General features: G+C 36.9%; 1 protein-coding gene across 4 annotated transcripts in view; it reads right to left on the minus strand.

Annotated features, from left to right (window-relative positions):
• Nucleotides 1–21,291, minus strand: part of LOC111147043 (SET domain bifurcated 2) — a 57,459-nt gene that overhangs the window by 9,718 nt on the left and 26,450 nt on the right. For all 4 annotated transcript variants that reach the window (XM_022502903.1, XM_022502902.1, XM_022502901.1 and 1 more), the window contains 4 exons: nt 14,352–14,915; nt 3,473–3,589; nt 2,509–2,678; nt 454–670 (listed from right to left, as the gene is read on the minus strand). In XM_022502903.1, coding sequence (XP_022358611.1) covers nt 454–670; nt 2,509–2,678; nt 3,473–3,589; nt 14,352–14,915 — 1,068 coding nt within the window. The remainder of the gene's footprint in view (nt 1–453; nt 671–2,508; nt 2,679–3,472; nt 3,590–14,351; nt 14,916–21,291) is intronic.

Consider the following 21,291-nt stretch of genomic DNA (forward strand, 5'->3'; position numbering starts at 1 on the left):
TTTAAAAGTAAAACTCCACAGGGGCGCCTGGGTGGCTCAGTGGGTTAAAGCCTCTGCCTTCAGTTCAGGTCATGATCCCAGGGTCCTGGGATTGAGCCCCACATTGGGCTCTCTGCTCAGCGGGGAGCCTGCTTTCCTCCTCTCTCTCTCTGCCTGCCTTTCTGCCTACTTGTGATCTCTGTCAAGTAAATAAATAAAATTTAAAAATAAATAAATAAATAAAAGTTTAAAAGTAAAACTCCACAAATGGGACACTGAGGAGATAAATATGTTGGCTAGCTTTTAAAATATAAGCATTCTAGATTTTTCAGAGTTAAACTTAACAACTGTGAAGCAAGTTGATATATAGGAGATACATAGGAGTAGTGGGGGCAGGGGGAGTCAGAAACAAAAGGAACCATTCTTGTTCAATAATACAGATCAATCTTGACTGGTTCATAGTATCTTACTTACATAACAGGCTCTTTTAAATTATTACTGAACGTGGGTAGATACTCCTCAGTCTCAGCACTCTTATGTGTTTCCAGTTCTAATGGGATAACTTCAACCTCACAATCTGCAGCTTCTATTTTCCTCTTTTTTGAAAACATATTTTTCATAGTATTCTCTTCTTTCCCATTTTCACCAATAGCATTAGGTTTCTCAGTGTTAGATCTGCTTAGTAATCTTCCTAAAAGAAAAAAAGAGTTTATTAAGAAAAAAATAATATAATTGTTAAGCAACAAAAGAACATCTCCATTCTGCTCCATTACTAAAGATCTCTGTGAAATGTACATTTCTATAATGAAAATAAATAAATTAACTCACCCTAGGAAACTCTTGTAAGAAACAATAAATAAAAGACCACTAAGAGACTTCCTATCTTCCAGTATATGAAAAACACTGGCCATATAAAAAAAAGCATTTGTCTGTTCTGATATAAAATGAAGGGTGCCCCATAGTGAGCTCCACTCTTAAGATTGCAGCTTTTGTGTCTAGTTAAAATATCTAGTTAAGGGGCACCTGGGTGGCTCAGTGGGTTAAAGCCTCTGCCTTCGGCTCAGGTCATGATCCCAGGGTCCTGGGATCAAGCCCTCCATCAGGCTCTTTGCTCAACAGGAAGCCTGCTTCCTCCTCTCTCTCTGCCTGCCTCTTTGTCTACTTGTGATCTCTGTCAAATAAATAAAATCTTAAAAAAAAAAAAAAAGTCTAGTTAAAATGCTTTATCAGTTAAAACTTGTATTTTTTTAAGGCTCCTGGGTGGCTCAGTCAATTAAATATCTGCCTTCAGCTCAGGTCCTGATTCCAGGGTCCTGGCATCGAGCCCCATGTTGGGCTCCCTGCTCAGTGGGGAGTCTGCTTCTCCCTCTTCCTCTGCCGCTTTCCATTCCCCCACCATTCCCACTCCTGCTTTCTCTCAAATAAAATCTTTTAAAAAAACCTGTATTTTTTAATAAAGTGACCTATGTAAATGTAAGGCAATTGTGCCTATTGCTCTCATATTAAGTTCTAGTGTAATATTAAAACTTAAAGTTTATGCATTTTCTTTTAAGGGACTCAAAACTATAGTTACTAAGTCAAAATCAGCAGCTAAATTAGAGAGGTACGTTAAGTACATTTTCTAGTAATGCAGACAAAGCTAATGATACTTCCTGGACACCATGTGGCTCCTTATAAGGCAGCTGACTTTCATCAAAGAGTGATTTTGAGAAATATGAGAGATTAATGTGTAGGAAAATTGTGTAGTATGTGGATCCAAATGTGGCTGTTATGAATTATACTAATTCTTGCTTTCACTGAAGTGAACCTGGAATTTCAGATGAGGATGGTTGCTCTGGTCCCTGTTGCTTTCCTGCCAAGACTTGGTCTAGCAGAATTCCTTCAGACTGGTTCCAGAGCCACGTATCCTCAACCTTTCTCATTTCATGGTACACACAGGGAGTGAGGCTTTTTGCCTGATACTCCGGGGAAAACGGCTGAGACTACTGCAACTGATGTTTCTGGCCGAGGGGTTGTGACCAGAAAAAATCAGTAATGGCACAACCATAAAACACTGGTTGGGAAGCTTTGCTTAGAGGTGGGCAACTTGAGTTCCTGAAATGGAGGGAGCTGCTTAAAGTCACTGCCTGAATCATCCTGTGCAGGTATTTATTACAGACTTAACTTGTTAAATCTAACAGTTCAAATTATTGAACAAGATCATCTTTGGCTGATAATCTTTACCTTAGGAAGTCAATCATTTAGCTTCCTTATTCAAAAAGTCTTAACTTATCCGAAAGCATCTATAGCGATGGAGAAAACAAAATGCCTCACATAATAACCCAAGTTTTATCTCTGAGCCTTTTTTTTTTTCTTCTGGAATACCCAGTGTCTCCTCATCCGCGAGTGCTCAATTTCCCAGTCACCTGCCCTCCTCTGATGCTCCTCCTCTATATTGTTGCTCCTGTCCTTGCTATAAGATCTAGTAAAATGGAGATTCAGAAATGCAGATCTTACTATAGTAATTTGAATAATTAACCTTTGCTTTACCTGAATAAATGCAAACAAATGTCCCTCTGTCAATGTCATCTAGGCAGCGTACTCCCCATCCCTTCTTCTCAGTTTTGAACACCTGTAGCCTCACTTGAGGTCCATGCTGGACAACTCGGTTTTGACACATTCGTCGATTACACTTGCATAATAGGCTGCATTCATAAATGCTGTCAATAAAATATGCAAGAAAAAAATCAATCAGATATCCTAAATTAAAAGCAAAAGCAGTTTACACTGCTACCTCACTAATACTTAGGACAGGAGGCAGACTAAGTGTGAAGCCTCCCTAAGCTACGCTGCCTGGATTCTCATCATAGCTTTGGATGAGTTATCAATTTTCCACTTTCTAAAATGGGGATATATAACAGTACCTATGTTGTAGGGTTGTTTCATGATTAAATGAGTCAGTATTTACAAGGTGCTTACGGCAATGCCTGGCACATAATAAATGTTAGCTTTTTAAAAATGTCTAGTAATGTCTGGGAAAGGAATATCTTGGAAGAAAGCTTTTCTATTTCTCTGTATTTTTTAATAACAACAATTTTGAAAGTTTGAAAATTCCCAATTCTTAGATGAGCTTTGCAAATTCTATTTCTCAATGGGGAAAGAGCTGCCCAAAGGAGTCTAACCCTAGAGGGTAAGAGCCAGACTCAAAGGAGATGTGTGTTTAAGTACATTCTGCATGCTGTATGTGCTCTCTGACTTACATTTCTTTCTTTCTTTTTCTTTTCTGACTTTTATTTCCAAGAACAATATATAAATTTGGTTTTTTTATATAAATATATATTCCTTAATATATATTTTTGGTATAAAAAATTAATATTTAATGATATCTATAAGACTACAGACCACAACAATAAACAATAAATAAAATAAATAAAACTACAGACCACAAAATAAAAAATAAAAACCCACCTTCAAAAATACAAACACCCTACAACAAATCCTCAAGGTATCTTACCCAGTAGGTATTTGTCTCTGTAGTCTTTTATATTTATATCCAGTGGTTATTTTATTACTTGACAAGGGGCAAGTCTTGGCATTCCTTGCTGTCAGTTGAAGACAAGCACATTTTGTTCTAAAGGGAAAGCAATGGATGAAGAAGTGAGAATAAAAAAGCACCAACTTAAGAGAGTCTTGATAAAAATGTAAATAATATAGTAAAGAATGTAATTGTATTTAGAATAGTCACTTAGCTCATGGATAGTTGTACTTCTTCCCTAAAGAAGAGATCTCTTTAAAGGACAAAAACTGGGGCACCTGGTTGGTATAGTCCTTAAGTGTCTCCCTATGGCTCAGGTCATGATCCCAGGGTCCTGGGATCAAGTCTGCTTCTCCCTCTGACCCTCTCCCCTCTCATGCCCTCTCTCTCTCTCTCTCTCTCTCTCAAATAAATAAATAAAATCTTAAGAAAAAAAAAAAAGATGGCAATGTAGGAAGACCCTGAATTCACCCCCTCCATGAACATACCATATCTACCTAATTATTATAGAGCAATGCCTCCTGAAGAACTGAGGGCTGACTGAAAAGCTTCTGCACACACACACACACACACACACACACACACACACACACGACAGACCAGAGAGAAGAGAGAGAGAGAGAGAGACAGTAACGAAGGGAACCCCCACCACCTCTGACACTTTGAACTGCAATGAGGAGGGACTGTTGAGCAGATCTGTCTGCCCTGGGGCACAGAAAAAAAGCTGTGGCTTAAAATGACAACTAGAATATAAAGGAACTAGCCCTAGACCCCTGCCATTTGGCAGGGGAGCAGCTGCTGGAATCCTGTCTGGGTTATGAGGCTGGCAAGCACCACAGTTTACGTTTCCTCTCCACCTTGATAGCACAGATCAGAGTAGGATCTGGATGTCTTAGTCTGCCTGCGACCTCAGCAAGGGCACAGAAAAAAGCCTCAGTTTAAAAGAGCTACTAGAATACAAAGGACTCGACCCTAGAACTATGCAAAATGGGAGGAGAGCTGCTGAAACTCTCTCCAAGTCAGAGGGGCTGGTGAACACCACGGTTGATATTCCCCCTCTCCCTTGATACTGCAGACAGGGAAAGGGTCCAGGTACCCTAGTGGGTCTATTGCTGCAGTGAACTCTGGGCCCCTAACCCACACCAGCCCTAGCCATCCCATCGAAGCAGCCCCAGTGCAGCACACAAAGCACACACTCACTACAGCTCCAGCCATCTCTCAAGGTGTGTCAAGATGACACAGGTGCAAAGTATCCTAGAACAGTCCAGGCTCATACCACCTTGGCTCCAGATGATGTCTGCACACCCCTTGTGCATAGTATCCTAGAACATCCTGACCCATGCCCTGCTTCAGCCATTGCCACCCTACCAGAGCTCTCCTGAATAAAGAACTATGGGGACCCCTGGCCTCATACCCACTTAACCTTCAGCTGTACTCACAGGGTGCCCTCTCTATAAAGAGCCCTGAGACCATTACAGCCCATACCCACTTCAGCTTCAGCTATCTGGCCAATGTGCTATGTGCACTGAGAGCCCTAGGACGGCTCATCCTGCACCAACTTCAGTTTCAGGCATCCCACTAAGACAGCCCCAGCACAGGGTCCCCTGGGGCCTCCAGCCCACAATAGCCAGCCACAGCTCCTGTGAGCCAGCCAGTCACCAGGTACATAGTCTCCATAGACATAACCATGCAATGATCATTTCTTCCAGTTTAGGAGAAGCAAACATTCTGCCTAATTCATAGAAACAAAGACAGAAAGTCAAGCAAAATGAGGAGACAGGAACATGCTCCAAACAAAGAACTACACAAAACCTCAGAAAATAAACTAAATGAAATGGATATAAGTAATATTCCTGACAGAGTTCAAAGTAACAATCATGAAGATGTTCACCAGATTGCAGAGAAGACTGGATGAACTCAGTGAAAACTTCATCAAAGAGATAGAAAATATGAAAAAGAATCAGTCAGAGTTGAAGAATATAACTGAATTGAAAATTATGCTAGAGGGAATCAATAGATTAGGGGATGCAGAAGAACATATTAGCAATCTGGAGGATAGGGTAATGGAAACTACCCAAGCTGATTAATGACAAGATAACAGAATTTTTAAAAAGGAGGATAGGTTAAGGGACCTCTTGGACAGTATCAAGTGAACAAACATCTGAATTATAAACGTCCTGCAAGCAGAAGAGAGAAAGAGGTAGAAAACTTATCTGAAGAAGTAACAGCTGAATATTTCCTTAACCTAGAGAAGGAAACAGACATCCGGGTTGAGAACACAGAAAGTTCCAAACAAGATGAACCCGTAGAGATACACAACATGACATATAATAATTAAAATGTCAAAGAATAAAGATAAAATTTTAAAAGCAACAAGAGAGAAGCAATTAATAACATACAAAGGAAACCTAATAACACAATCAGCTGGTTTTTAGCAAAAACTTAAGAATAAAAAAAAAAGTGCTTAAAGAATAAAATCCACAACCAAGAATACTCTATCTGGCAAGATTATCATTCAGAACTGAAGGAGAGAGAAAGATTTTCCCAGACAAACAAGTTAAAGGGTTTATCACTATCAAACTGACCTTTCAAGAAATGTTAAAGTGACTTCTTGAAGTGGAAAAGAAAAGGCCATTAGAGGAAAATTATGAAAGGGGACTCACAAAATTAAAAGATATAAAATATGACAACATAGATATAAAATGAGGTAGAGGGAAATAAAAATGAAGCTCATTTACAGTGTGTTCAAACTTGAGACCATGAGCTTAATATAGACTGTTATACACTTAGGATGTTATATGTCACGATTTTATTTATTTTAGAGGGAGTGAGACAATGTGCACATGAGCTACTGAGTGTGGGGGGAGGGGCAAAGGAACTGGGAGAAACAGATTCCCCATTGAGTAGGGAGTCTGACACGGGCTCGTTCCCAGGACCCCAAGAACGTGACCTGAGCTGAAGGCAGTTGCTTAACTGACTAAGCCACCAAGGTACCCCTAAGGATGATATATATAAACCTCGTGGTAACCACAAACCAAAAACCTGTAACAGAGACACAGAAGAGAAAGAGAAAGAAAGCCAAGCCTTACTCTAAAGAAAGTAATCAACCGTAAGGAAAGAGAATAAGAGAAGAAAAAAGGAATGGAAAAGAACTACAAAAACAATTAACAAAATGGCAGTAAGTACATGCCTATTAATAATTATGTTAAATACAAATGGACTAAATGCTTCAATCAAAAGATAAGACAGGTGCCTAGGTGACCCAGTCAGTTAAGGATCGATTCTTGATTTTGGCTCAGTTCATGGTCTCAGGATTGTGAGACTGAGCCCAACATAAGGCTCTTTGCTGGGTATGGAGCCTGCTTAAGATATTCTCTCTCCCTCTCCCTCTGCCCCTCCCCTCCCTCTCTAAAAAAAAACAAAAAACCAAAAACAGAGCAAAATAAAAAAACCAAGACCCATCTATATGCAGCCTACAAGAGACTTACTACAGACCTAAAGATACATACAGACTGAAAGTGAAGAGATGGAAAAAGATACTCCAAATGGAAGTGAAAAACAAACAAACCAACCTGCAGTAGCAATACTTGTATCAGACAGAATAGACTTCAAAACAAAGACTGTATTAAGAGACAAAGAAGTGCATTATATAATGACAAAGGGAAGAATCTAACAACAGGATATAGCACTGTTCAGTATCTAAGCACCCAACACTGGAGCACCTAAATATATAAAGCAAATTTTAACAGACACCAGGGGAGAAACTAACAGTAATACAATAATAGTAGGGGACTTTAACATTTTCCTTACACTAATGGATAGGTCATCCAGGCAGAAAATCAGTAATGAAACAGTGTCTTTGAACAGTAGACTGGATGGACTTGAAATATACATACAGAACACTCCAGCCAAAAACAATAGAATACACATTCTTTTGAAGTGCACATGGAACATTCCACATGACAGGTCATATATCTCAATAAACTTAAGACTGAAATCATATCAAGCATCTTTTCTGACAAAATGGAATGAAATCAGAAATCAATTACAAGAAAAAAAGTGGAAAAACCATAAACATGTGGAGACTAAACAACATGCTACTAGACAACCAATGGGCCAATGAAAAAATCAAAGAGAAAATTAAAAAATACCTAAGCAAATGAAACCAAATGGTCTAAAATCTTTGGCATGCAGCAAAAGCAGATTTAAGAGGGAAATATATAGTAACCTCAAAAAAATAAGAAAAATCTCAAGCAATCTAAACTTACACCTAAAGGAAGTAGAAAAAGAACAAGACCCAAAATTAGTAGAGGAAAGTAAATAAAAAAGATGAGAGCAGAAATAAATGTAATAGAGAACAAGGAAAAAAAAAATAGAAAAGATCAATGAAACCAAGAGCCTGGTCTTTGATAAGAAAAACAAAATTGATAAACCTTTAGTCAGATTCATCAAAAAAAGGGAGAGAGGATTCAAATAAAATCAGAAATGAAAGCGGTTAAGTAATAACTGACACCACAGAAATACAAAGGATTATAAGAGACAAGAGATAACTATGAAAAATTACAAGCCAACAAATTAGACAATGTAGAAGAAATCGATAAATTCACAAACATAATTTTCCAGAAGTATCAAGAAAAAATAGAAAAAAATGATTACTAGTAACAAAACTGAATTGGCAATCAAAAACTCCATTTAAAGAAGAGTTAATATTAAACATTTAAAGAAGAGTTAATACCTATTCTCAAACTATTCCAAAAAATAGAAGAGGAAGGAAAACATCCAAATACATTCTATGAGGCCAGCATTATCTAGGTATCAAAACCAGATAAGGATATTAGGAAAAAAGAAAACTAGAGAGCAATGTAGCTAATGAACATATATGCAAAAATCCTCAACAAAAGATTACCAGACCAAATTCAACAATATACTAAAAAGATCATTCACGGGCGCCTGGGTGGTGGCTCAGTGGATTAAAGCCTCTGCCTTCGGCTCAGGTGGTGATCCCAGGGTCCTGGGATCGAGCCCCGCATCAGCCTCTCTGCTCAGCAGGGAGCCTGATTCCTCCTCTCGCTCTGCCTCTCTGCCTACTTTGATCTCTGTCAAATAAATAAATAAAATCTTAAAAAAAAAAAAAAAAAGATCATTCACCATGGTCAAGTGGGATTTATTCCTGGATGCAAAGATGGCTCAATATATGCAATTAATCAGCATGATACTCCGTATTAACAAAAGGAAGGATAAAATCATTGGATCATCTCAATAGATTCACAAAAGGCATTTGACAAAATTCAACATCGTTCGTGATTGAAAAAACAAAAAAAAACCCCACTCTCAACACAGTGGGATTAGAGGGGTCATGCTTCAATATAATAAAGGCCATGCATGAATAACTGACAAACCCACAGCTAACATCATACTAAATGGTGTAAAACTGAGAGTTTTTCCTCTAAGATTAGGCACAAGACAAGGATGTCCATTCTCACCACTTTTATGCAACATAATACTGGAAGTCCTACCCACAGCAATCAGACAAGAAAAAGAAAGAAGGGGCATCCAAATTGGTAAGAAGTAGAATTGTCATTATTTGCAGGTGACATGATACTATATCCAGAAAACCCTAAAGATTCCACCAAAAAACTACTAGAACTAATAAATGAATTTAGTAAGGTTACAGGATACAAAAGCCATGTAGAGAAATCTATTGCATTTTTCTACATGAAGCAATAGGAAGAGAAAATAAGAAAGCAATCTCATTTACAATTGTACCAAGATAGTAAAATACCTAAGAACAAACTAAACCAAGATGAAAGACCTGTACCCTGAAAACTACTGATTAAATTGAAGAAGACGCAAATAAATGGAAAGATATTCCATGCTCATGGCTTGGAAGAACAAATATTGTTAAAATGTCTATATTACCCAAAGCAATCCACAGATTTAATACAATCCATATTAAAACACCAACAGCATTCTTCACAGAGCAAATAATCCTAAAATTTGTATGGAACCACACACATACACACAAAATAGCCAAACAAGCTTGAAAAAGATCACAATTCCAGATTTCAAGTTATACTACAAAGCTATAGGAATCAAAACAGAATAGTACTGGCACAAAAACAGACACACAGATCAATAGAATAGGATAAAAAGCCCAGTAACAAACCCATGATTATATGGTCAACCAACATTTTGAAAAAAGAGGCAAGAATATGCAATGGGAAAAAAGACGGTCTCTTCAACAAATGGTGCCAGGAAAACACGACAGCTACATGCAAAAGAATGAAATTGGACCACTTTCTCACACCATACATAAAAAATAAACTTAAAATGGATTAAGGACCTAAATGTGGGGCCTCAAACCAAAAAACTCCTAAAAGAGAGTTTTAGCACAGACAGCAATTTCTCTGACATTGGCTGAAGCGGTATTTTTCTAGATATGTCTTCTGAGGCAAGGGAAATAAAAGCAAAAAATAAACTTTTGGGACTACACCAAAATAAAAAGCTTCTGTACAGCAAAGGAAACCATCAACAAAACTAAAAACCTACTAAATGAGAGAAGATATTTGCAAATGACATATCCAGTAAAGGGTTACTATCCAAAATATATTAAAAAATTATACAACACTTAAAAAGCAAATAATCCAATTTAGAAATGGGCAGAAGACATGAACAGACATTTTTCCAAAGACACCAGATGGCTAACAAACACATGAAATGATGCTCAACATCACTCATCATCAGGGAAATGCAGATCAAGACCACAATGAGATATCACCTCACACCTATCAGAATATTTAGTACCCCAAAGAAATAACAAGTGTTGGTAAAGATGTGGAGAAAAACACTATATATACACTGTATATATCATCTCTAAAAATAAAACATTACAGATAAAACTAAACTTTCAAGAGGTTTGGTGCTGCATCCTATATACTTTTACATGTGTATGTACCTACAAACAAAATATTGTACTGTTTTTAAAAATTCACTATAGTTATTATCCTACAATTTGCCTTTTTTTTTTTTTAAAGGTTTTATTTATTTATTTGACAGAGAGAGAGATCACAAGTAGGCAGAGAGTCAGGCAGAGAGAGAGAGAGAAGCAGGCTCCCCACTGAGCAAAGAGCCCGATGCAGGGCTTGATCCCAGGACCCTGAGATCATGACCTGAGCCGAAGGCAGCAGCTTAATCCACTGAGCCACCCAGGCGCCCCCAATTTGCCTTTTTCATTCAAAATGTTTTTGAGGCTCATATGTGCTATATACAAATCTATTTAATTCCTTTTAATTTTTTGATAGCATTTGGATAAGCAATTAAGTTGCTTAATGAAGTTGCTTGGTATACAATTAAGTTGTTTCTAGTTTTCAAATATTACAAACAATACTGTAATTAACAGCTTTTACTTATGCATATGTGTAAGCATATCTAGAGTAGGATCTCTCAAATATTTCTGACTATGGACCAACAATAAGAAATACATTTTCTTCATGATCCTATATAGGCATACAAATATATTTCTCTATGTATATGTATAAGCTGAAACAGTGGCATGAAATTTTACCTTTGTGTATGATGTATTTGGGTAGTTTCTTTTTAAAAAATATTTTATTGTTTTTACTTATTTATTTTTTAAAGATTTATTTATTTTAGAAAGAGAAAGAGAGAGAGAGAGCGAATATGAGTGGGAGAGGGAGTAGGAGAGGAATCTGAAGCAGACCCAGTGCCAAGCATGGGGCCCAAAGCAGGGCTCAATCCCACAACATAAAGATCAAGACCCGAGGCTGAAACCAAGAGTCAGACACACTTAACTGACTGAGCCACCCTGGCACCCCTAAGGATTTTTTTAAAAGATTTTGTTTAGTTATTTGACAGACTGAGAGAGAGAGAGCGCGCGCACGCACAAGCAGGGGGAGCAGCAGAGGGAGAGGGAGAAGGCGGCTCTCCACTGAGCAGGGAGCCCAATGTTGGGCTCCATTCCAGGGCCCTGGGATCATGACCTAAGCCGAAGGCAGATGCTTAAACAACTGAATCACTCAGGTGCCCCAAGATTTTATTTTTAAGCAATTTCTACACCCAACGTGGGCTCAAATTTAACCCTGAAATCAAGAGTAGCACAATCTACTGACTAAGCCAGCCAGGTCCCCCTTCGGTATTTTCTTTACTATTTAAATTTTAAAAATGCTAGTTACAATCGCTTTAATGATTTTACCTCCCATTAAATCTGTAGCTTGGAAAACAATGCTCTAGATATACTTAAAAGTACTATTGCTGGGAAATATGTATGCATGTCCTCAATGGCTATGTAATTGTTTGAACATCACCCTGTCAAATGACTGGTCTGGCTTGGTATAGAATTCTAGTTTTACATTTATTTTCCTTTGGCATTTTAAGCTAATCTGCCTCTGTTTTTGTCTTTATTTCTGATGAGAACTGTGTTGTTAGTCAATTTTTTTCTGACAGTGTACGAATATATTCTTTACCATAGATACTTCTTAAATTTTCAGCTATTAGCTCTTTAAATGTTGCTCTTTTCTTCTTCTCAGATATATTCTAGGGTTTCTCATTTTATCCTTCACAGTTTTTAATCTGTAAATTGTCTTCCTCAAGTCTTCATCTTTTTTCATTCGGAAAGATCTCTTTCATTTTGTCTTGCAACTCACTAGTGCTTTCTAATTATTCTCCAGCTATATGAGCTCTACCATTGAGTCCATCTATTTAGTTTTTTTTATTTCTGTGGCCACACATTTTATTTCCCACATTTTCAAAAAATATATATATTTTTTAATATATACACCTTTCCCTGGCCCCCTAATAGCCTTTACTTATTTCATGGATGTTAACATTGTAATCTCTCTGAACATTTTAAACATATCTATTTTAAAGTCTCTTTTTGGGGCGCCTGGGTGGTTCAGTCAGTTGAGCAACTGACTCTTGAATTCAGCGTGGGTCATGATCTCAGGGTTGTGAGATTCAGCCCCATGTTAGGCCTGCACTCAGTAGAGTCTGCTTGTCCTTCCCTCTCTGCTCTCCTATGTTCTTTCTTGCTCTCTCTCTCTCAAATAAATAAAATCTTTTTAAAAAAATAAAGTCTCTTTTAATCATATTTATTTCAGATTCTTCATGTGTGAATGCTCCCATTTGTTGGGACTCATGCTGCCTTCATGGTCCTACACACCTTTGTGTGCTACTGAAATCTTACCTTTCTATGCGGTTTACTCCTGGGTGCTCCTTTATGTTGACTCCTTTCCTCATTGCTCTGGCTGTGGCTATGGGTTTCACTGCTCTAAAACCAGTTGTTAATCCCATTCTAGGCTATGTGAGATAATTAGCTTACTTTCCAGTCCTGTAGAGGTCCCTGCCTGTTTCCATCCCCTGGAAAACTCAGTGCCCACTCTCTGCCATGCATGGGACATGTTTAATTCCCACTCCTGTAAGAGTTAAAATCCCTAGCCACAGTGCTTGTGTCATTTCCAGATCCCAGCAGGTTTCAGCCTTTGCTTTTGTGATTTCTGTTGTAGTTTCCGACATATAGATGAAAATATGTATAATGGTGGTACATGTTATATAAAGGTTAGTGTCTACAGTGTTAAAGCAAAAATCATACAGAGTCGGGGTGCCTGGGTGGTTTAAACATCTGACTCTCAATTTTGGCTCCGGTTATGATCTTAGGGTCATGAGATCGAGCCCACATTAGGCATCCCACATTAGGCTCCACACAGGGCGTGAGATTCTCTCTCTTCCTCTCTTCTTCTCTCCCTCTCAAATAAAATTTTTCTCTCAGATAAATTTTTATAAAAAATCACATATAGTCAAGTTTCTTAAAAAAAAAAAAAATCTTATAAACTGACCATTAAGTAAACATTGTGCAACAGTTTTTTTCTCCAGGACTGAGAGACTGGGCTTGGCCACACGTCAATTATATTTAGACAAAATATTAAAACAAAACAAAACAAAAAAAACCCTTATTTTAAAACAGAATAAAACCTGGCACTGTGAGAGACTTGCTCTATGACAGGCCTAAAGGAACTGAGCCAAATTGAGGTAACAGATTTATATATCTCCTCTCATACTTCAATTAACTGAGATGGTGAAACTATTGTCTATATTATTTAAATTATTTCTTTTTCTCTTTTTTTTTTCTTTTGCCTAGTACAGGTAGCTAAATTTGCATTAAATTAAATGTATATAATAGAACTCCACTCCATATATGCCTACCTACATGTATCTCACATACCCTTAAAATAAATTTTTCAAATTCTTACTATATTAGAACATGTTTTTTTAGTGGAATGCCAATGTTATGAGAATATGAATTAAAAGCATCTCTGACTTTATAAAGAAGTAGCAAGGAAATATTTGTAAAAGTAAAATAAGACATATAACAAAATGGTAAAGAGAATGGGTTCAAACACTGACTCTTTAGTTTGTTTGCCCTATGACCTTAAAATTGGCTTCTCAACTTTCTCATTTATAACACAGAAGTAGTATTACCTACTTCACAGGGTTTTGTGAGGATTACGGAAAAAACTATATATAAAGCACTGTGTAACAAGTGTATGTGTAACACTGTAAGTATCTGGCACTGCTACATGGCATTAGCTAGACTTGTTGCTATTATGATTATGGTACTAGATTAAAGGAAATACTCATCTTGGAAGAAATAACTTTCGAATTACTATAATATTTGGAAAAGAGTTCTCTTTTCTATTGCTAGTGATAGAGTATATTTTCCATTTTAGATTCCTAGTGAACGGAGTTTAGACTGACAAACGGACAAACTGATACACAGCAAGACTTCCTGACAAGTACCCCTATATTCAGAAGACTTTTTGAAATGTCATGTTTTTCTACTCACATGTCTATGCAGCCCTCAGAACAGTCACACGAATCAGTAAGCATGTTGGTAAAGCTGTTTAGGTAATATGCACGTGGCCACATAGTCCTTCTGTACTTAAACTGTGGAAGCTTTCTATTGTCAATCTCATTACAGAAAGAAATGGGTACCGATTCCACTCCATGGCTAATATCCATATCAGAAACAATTTCTTCTTGTTTTGGGTAATTCCGAGTCAACTGAACATAGGTATTGAAAGAAAAGTTATCTGTAAACAAAAAGTTACACTCTGTCTCAAGCAGGTAACGGAAAACTTCTTCGACGTTTCGTAGACTCCTTCCACAAGGGGTTTTATAACTCACATGGAGTGCTGAAGAATGAGAGTTTGTCTTTGCATGTCGTCTTTGGAAATGGCATTTGATCGGCAGCTGCAGAGGGTTTTCTCCCTTGAAGGTTAGTGGTACTTTCATTAGACAAGTTCGAGAGCAATCATGACTTCGGTAAGATAGATTCAAAGATGATTTCTTTTCTCTGATGTATGCAACCTTATTTGCCAAAGGAGGAATTTCCTTATTTTTTGTGGATCTGTTTAAAATTAATTACTCATTAGTATCTCAAATATATGTAATTCCCCATTTTTAAAAAACAATGCACACTAAGGTATAAATTAATTCCTATTTTTTTTTAGATATCACTAAAACAAGCCAGACTCTGATATAAACATTTTACTTATCATGTTCTATAACCATATAAAAGTTACACCTCAAGGGTTTTTTCCCCTCTGGACACCAAATACATGGTGTCTTTTTCCAGCTCCACCTCTTCAACTGAGTGTACAATAATTCAGTTCAGTTATGACACTATGTGCCTAGAGCCAGCCTCAGATACCAGAAGTTAAAGGCCTCAGTCCCAACAAGATTGTCCCCATTTCAGATGCCAAACATAAGTTCCAGGCCACCTAAACCTCTGACCAACTCAGGTGTTTCCACATGCCCTCCTCAGGTTTGATAATTTGCTAGAAAGATTCACTTTAATTACTATTACAGTAATATTACTATGTTTTAATTACTATTACCAGTTTATAATAAAAGATACAGCTCAGGGATAGCCACATGTAAGACGTACATAGAGCAAGGGAAGTGGGAAGGGGCATGGAGCTGGCCTACACTCTCCATGTGTGCTACCCTTCCAACACCTCAAAGCCTTCAACTAGGAAGCTTATAGAACCCTGTCCACTTAGAGGTTTTTATGGAGACTTCACTATATAAGCACCACTGATTAAATCATTTGCCGTTGGAGATTATCTGAATCTCCAGCCCTTCTCCCCTCACCGGAGGCTGGTAGGTAGGAATGAAAGTTTCATTCTTCTTCTTCGTCTTCTTTTTTTTTTTTTTTTTTAAGATTTTATTTATTTACTTGAGAGAGAGAGAAAGCATGAGAGGGGAGAGGGTCAGAGGGAGAAGCAGACTCCCTGCTGAGCAGGGAGCCTGATGTGGGACTTGATCCCAAGACTCCAGGATCATGACCTGAGCCAAAGGCAGTCGCTTAAGCAACTGAGCCACCCAGGCGCCCAAGTTTCAAGCTTCTAGTGGAGGTTTAATTTTTCGTGACCAGCCTCCACCCTGAAGCTAACTGGGAGCCCATTACCAAGTCATTTCATTAGCATGCCAAAGATACTCATTCTTCAGGAAATTCCAAAAGTATTAGAAGCTAAATGAGCGACTACGACAAAGACCGAATATTCTTCCTATTATACCACCACTTAATTTCAGAATATCCCCAGAAAGTTGTGATGATAGCTGCAACTCTGTGCTACAGCACCTACCATTTAGAGCATGCACTTTGAGGAATGTTACTTCTTTAGGCATGCTTGGTTAGAAATTCTTGCTTGTAAAAACCAGGAAGGGCTAGCTAAAAAACAAAACAAAACAAACTAATTCATCAAGAATCCTGCAATAATTATGCCAACTGGATTTCTTCTGTAATGTGTATTCCACCTGGCCTCATACTGACATATATGAAAATGATCAGCTGACACTAGAAAACGGAGAGGTTACTGATTTTAAGAAAAAAACAAAAATCTGAGAGAAGATTCCATGTGTATAGAACTTGAGATTTAATCTTTCATAAAGTATTTAAGTTTTGTTTTACCTAATATTTTCTATCTTTAGGTATCTGTTATTTATTATAAAAGTTATATAGGTATTTTAGAGATATTTTTATGCTCACTATATTAAGCAGCACCATCAATAACTTTTTGCATTGATAGAAATGGTCTGTACCTGGGCTGTTCAATTTCATAGCCCCGCTAGCCACATGCGGCTATTGAGAACTTTAAATGTGGCTAATGTAACCAGAAAACTGGTTTTTAAATTTAATTTTGATCAATTCAAATTTAATTTTATTCAAATAATTCAAATTTAAATAGTCACATGTAGCTAGTGGCTACTATACTGAATGCACCAATATGAGGTTCTCCATCCCTTTTCCAGCTATAGCACTCCTCTGCATAAATCCCACAATTTATTTAACTAGTCTTTTATTGTTTCCAATCTTTTGCTATCACAAATCATGAAGTAATGAATAACCTTGTACATAACAATTTCAAACATGTAAAGATAACACTTCAAAATATGTTTCCAGAAGTGGGAGTACTAGGTCAAGGGTAAATGAATTAGTAATTTTGTTAAGATTGCCAAACTGGGAGTGCCTGGGTGGCTCAGCAGGTTAGGCCTCTGCCTTCGGCTCGGGTCATGGTCTCGGGGTCCTGGGATCGAGCCCCACGTCGGGCTCTCTGCTCGGCGGGGAGCCTGGTTCTCCCTCTCTCTCTCCCTGCCTACTTGTGATCTCTCTCTGTCAAATAAATAAATAAAATCTGTAAAAAAAAAAAAAAAAAAGATTGCCAAACTGTTCTCCATGGGGTCGGTCCTTCCAGCAATTTATGTGTGCTTGCTTTTGTCGAGCCTCATCAATCAATGGCTCCTGATGCTCTAGAATGTCCTACAATGTAATACATGAAAGGATGTACTGTATTTATAAATCTTTTAATGATAAAAATATTTGTTTTCAATTTTCCTATAGGTCACTACTTTGATGAACATCCTCATACATATCCTTGACCAAATTCCTGATTATTAACGTACAATACATCCTTTAAGATGAATTACTGGGTAACAAGAATACACATTTTAAAATAACCTCTTATTGGGGCGCCTGGGTGGCTCAGTGGGTTAAAGCCTCTGCCTTCGGCTCAGGTCATGATCCCAGGGTCCTGGGCTTGAGTCCTCATTGGGCTCTCTGCTTAGCAGGGAGCCTGCTTCCTCCTCTCTCTCTGCCTACTTGTGATCTCTGTCTGTCAAATAAATAAAATATTTAATAAATAAATAAATAAATAAAATAACCTCTTATTAATAAAACGTGCAAACTTACATATAGCTGTGTATTTTTCTCATTTAAAAAAAAAAACCTGCTATATTGGACCTCCACATACTTGTAAGCACTGTAGAACTCTCAGCACACAGTATCTCTATCCAAACTGGTGCGCTAAGTCAACCAAACTCTAGCAAGGCTTCTAGCAGCATAAGGCCATGTCTCTAGGAGGACCCAAGTCTCCCATGGAAGTGCTGCCTGAGAAAGCTCAAGGCTGTCAGGAGAGTTTAAGGTTTCTTCTAGCCAACACCTGAAGATAAGCCCCTCCACCTTTCTTAGAGCATTTACTAAAAAGGGCTTACAATTGTGAATCTTTCCTCCATTCCTCAAAGATGTGTATTTAATTCCTACTACTCAGGAGTACGTTTCTCCAGGTCCTGAAGGCCCTTCCCTTGAAAGTTAATCATCCAGGAAGCATAGGGCCTCTGTCTGCCAGTCTCTGTGGGAGATTTTATAATAATAATAAATATTAACTTTGATGGTTTTCAGCTAGCATATACAGCTGGCCTCAGAGGCATTCACACTGACTCTTTGTAATTTTTCACTTGAGCTCCCTTCTTCCTCTATCTCTACTTCCTCATTCACCTCTAAAACACCAGTCACCCCAGCATAAATTTGAATGGAGCTCAGCTTTTCCCCTACTGTCAGTAGTGACTGAATAAAACCAGTTCATCACTTTAATGTCTGGTTTTGTTTATCTTTGACACTTGTTACCAAACTTCAACTATCAACATGTTGCCTGTTTTACTTCTGTTCTTCCTCCTCTTGCCCCACACTAGAATATGCTTAAGTATTTTAAAGCAAATCCTAAACATTACCTGAAATAATTTAGTATGTGTAACTAATAAGGCTTTTAAAAAACATACAATCACAATGACTCATCTTCACATTTTGGTTTTGGTTGTTTGAAATAGAATTCAAAAAGTCCCACACACTTTATTTGATTCAGATGTCTTTTCGCCTCTAATCTTATGGCAATATCCCCTCCCTCTTCATTTTATGACATTTATTTGTTGAAGTTTAATAAATTGTGTTATTTGTCCTATAGCATTTCCCCCATTCCAGAATTTGGTTGATGCTTTCCTTGTGGTGGTGTCATTTAACTCATCCCTCTGTCCCTCTATTTGGTAAATCAGCAGTCAGTTCCAGAAGCTTGATTAGATTTAAGTTCTTAGGCTGGGAGGGGTTGTTCTAGATTTTTCTTTCACTTAATCGTTTTGTTATTCACTCATGATCATTGTCTAAGCCAATGCTACTCAAGGTGTGGTGCTGTCAGTCCCCAGTGGTTTGCTACCAATTCACAAGTACAAAAATACAAAGATGCAAAAGTTTAGAAACTTACAGCAATTTAACATTGCTGGAACATCTCATTGCATGTACTTCTCAAAAAATTTGAAGTTTCAAACAAAACAAAAACCTGTGCTTATCACCATTAATTTGACAGCACTGGCCTAATTTCTTTGGGGATGGGAGACGTTGTAAAAATAACGATTTTCTAATTCTACCATTTCTACTGCATTTCCTGGCTGGAATTCTTTGATAAAGAAGGGATTTTCCTCATCAACTCTTGGGTTATCTGAAATACAGTGAATATAGGAGAAGCAGGATAAATGCTTGATTCTTTATCTTTATTTACTAGAATTCAGAATGGTGAGTTGTATCCCAGCAACTACCAAAGTGACTGATTTTTAAAATGTTATCAGGAACCCATGGATTTTTAATCCATGTTTTAATGTGTTTAAATCAGTCACAGTGATTATTCCTTTAGACGTTCAAATTGTGTGATTTTTGGCCAGTGGGAGCTCCTCCAAGTTTGCTCCTACATCTTTCTAACACACTTGGTAGTCTTTGATAGCTTTCTTTGCTTTCTGTCCTAAGAAGTCTCAGGTCTAGAATCAGCCATTCCTCCAAAGTCATTCCTGCTTAATGAGAAATAACATTTAGAGATCACAATCATGGTGCTAGGAGGTACACACATTTTAACCCATACAGACTACCAAACTGCTTTTCAAAAAGGCTGGACCAATTAATACCATATGAATGTTGATATGATTATTATTTTAAAATTTTTAACCAATTTGATTAATGAAAAACAGTACTTTATTACCTCCTTAATGTTTTTCTCTAAGTAATAGAGAATTTGAACAAAGTTTTGTTTACTGGTTTCTTTTTTTTCCCCCTTTGGTTAACTATTCATATGCTTTGTCCAATTTCCTATTAGGGGGTTATTTGTTCACGCATTCATTCTTCCACCAGATTTCTTGAGTGCCTGCTATACACTGGGTGCTATGGAAACAATGATGAGAGCTCTATGATCTCAAGGAGCTTACATTTTAGGCAGACAACTAAGTATCTATAATAAAGTGTAAATAATGATATGAATAAAGCCATGATAACATAATGTCATGAGAAGACATCTAATCTTTATTATTATTTTTAAATTTTTATTAGGACTCTAATTTTATAATTAATTTCTCCATGAGCTGGGAGTCCAGTTTCATCTGGAATTTATTCTGATGTACTATGAAGATCTAACCTAAATTTTTCAAATGATATCCAATTGTTCCAGAGTCATTTTTACTGTGTAACTTTTGACTTACTAACTTAATCATAGCCTACATTCTTATAAATACATGAAATGTTCTATTATTTCTAGGCTTATTCTGTCTCCTAATGCAACTGTTACCAATTGATGCAAACCAATACCAATGTGTTTTTTTCCCCATAGGTTGATGGAACATTTTGAGGTTTATCAGGGGAAGTCCTCTGTCACTATTTTTCCTTTTGAACATGTTCTGCTTTATGATTTTTTGTCTTTTGAGATTAAATTTATAGTATTTGGCAACTTAAAAAAATCCAAGTGACTGGATTTCATATTAAATTAAATCTATAAATTTATTTGGAAAGAATTAACATTTTTGTTATTTATAGCTTTCCCATCAAGGAACACAGTAAGTGTTGGTTAAATAAAGTTAAGTTAAATAAATGGATAACATTTATTTAAATTTTTAGGTTTAATTTTCCTCACTTAGACATTTCTTGTGATTAGTCCCATTTATTTACTTTTTGGTATTGTGAATGGGGATTTTATGCCACATTTTCTAATGGTACAGACTTCCACATGTTTATTTTTTGTGACTGTTACTAAACCCTTATTTTAGCTCAACAATTTTACACTTGAATTTTCAAGGCAGATAAGATCATCTACAAATAATTTTACTGTGTACATTTCAATAATGTTTTCTTTGATATTCTATTGTACTGCTTAGGATTTCTAGGAAAATACTGAATAACAATTATGATAGCAGGCATTCCTATCTTAATTTAAAGAAAATGCATCTAGAGTTTCATCAATACATTGGTATAGATGTTAGAGAAATATATCGTCTATCACATTAAAGATAATTCTATTTCTAATTATTGGTATTCAATTCATTGTTAAAGTCTTTTGGCATCTGCTAAGTTTTTCTTCCTATGGTTTACTTTGTTAAAATAATGATTTTCTAATACTAAATCACTCTTGCTTGACTAG

Source organism: Enhydra lutris, unplaced genomic scaffold (assembly GCF_002288905.1).
Source record: "Enhydra lutris kenyoni isolate GAN:26980312 unplaced genomic scaffold, ASM228890v2 scaffoldscaffold15, whole genome shotgun sequence".
Taxonomy (NCBI): Eukaryota; Metazoa; Chordata; class Mammalia; order Carnivora; family Mustelidae; genus Enhydra; species Enhydra lutris.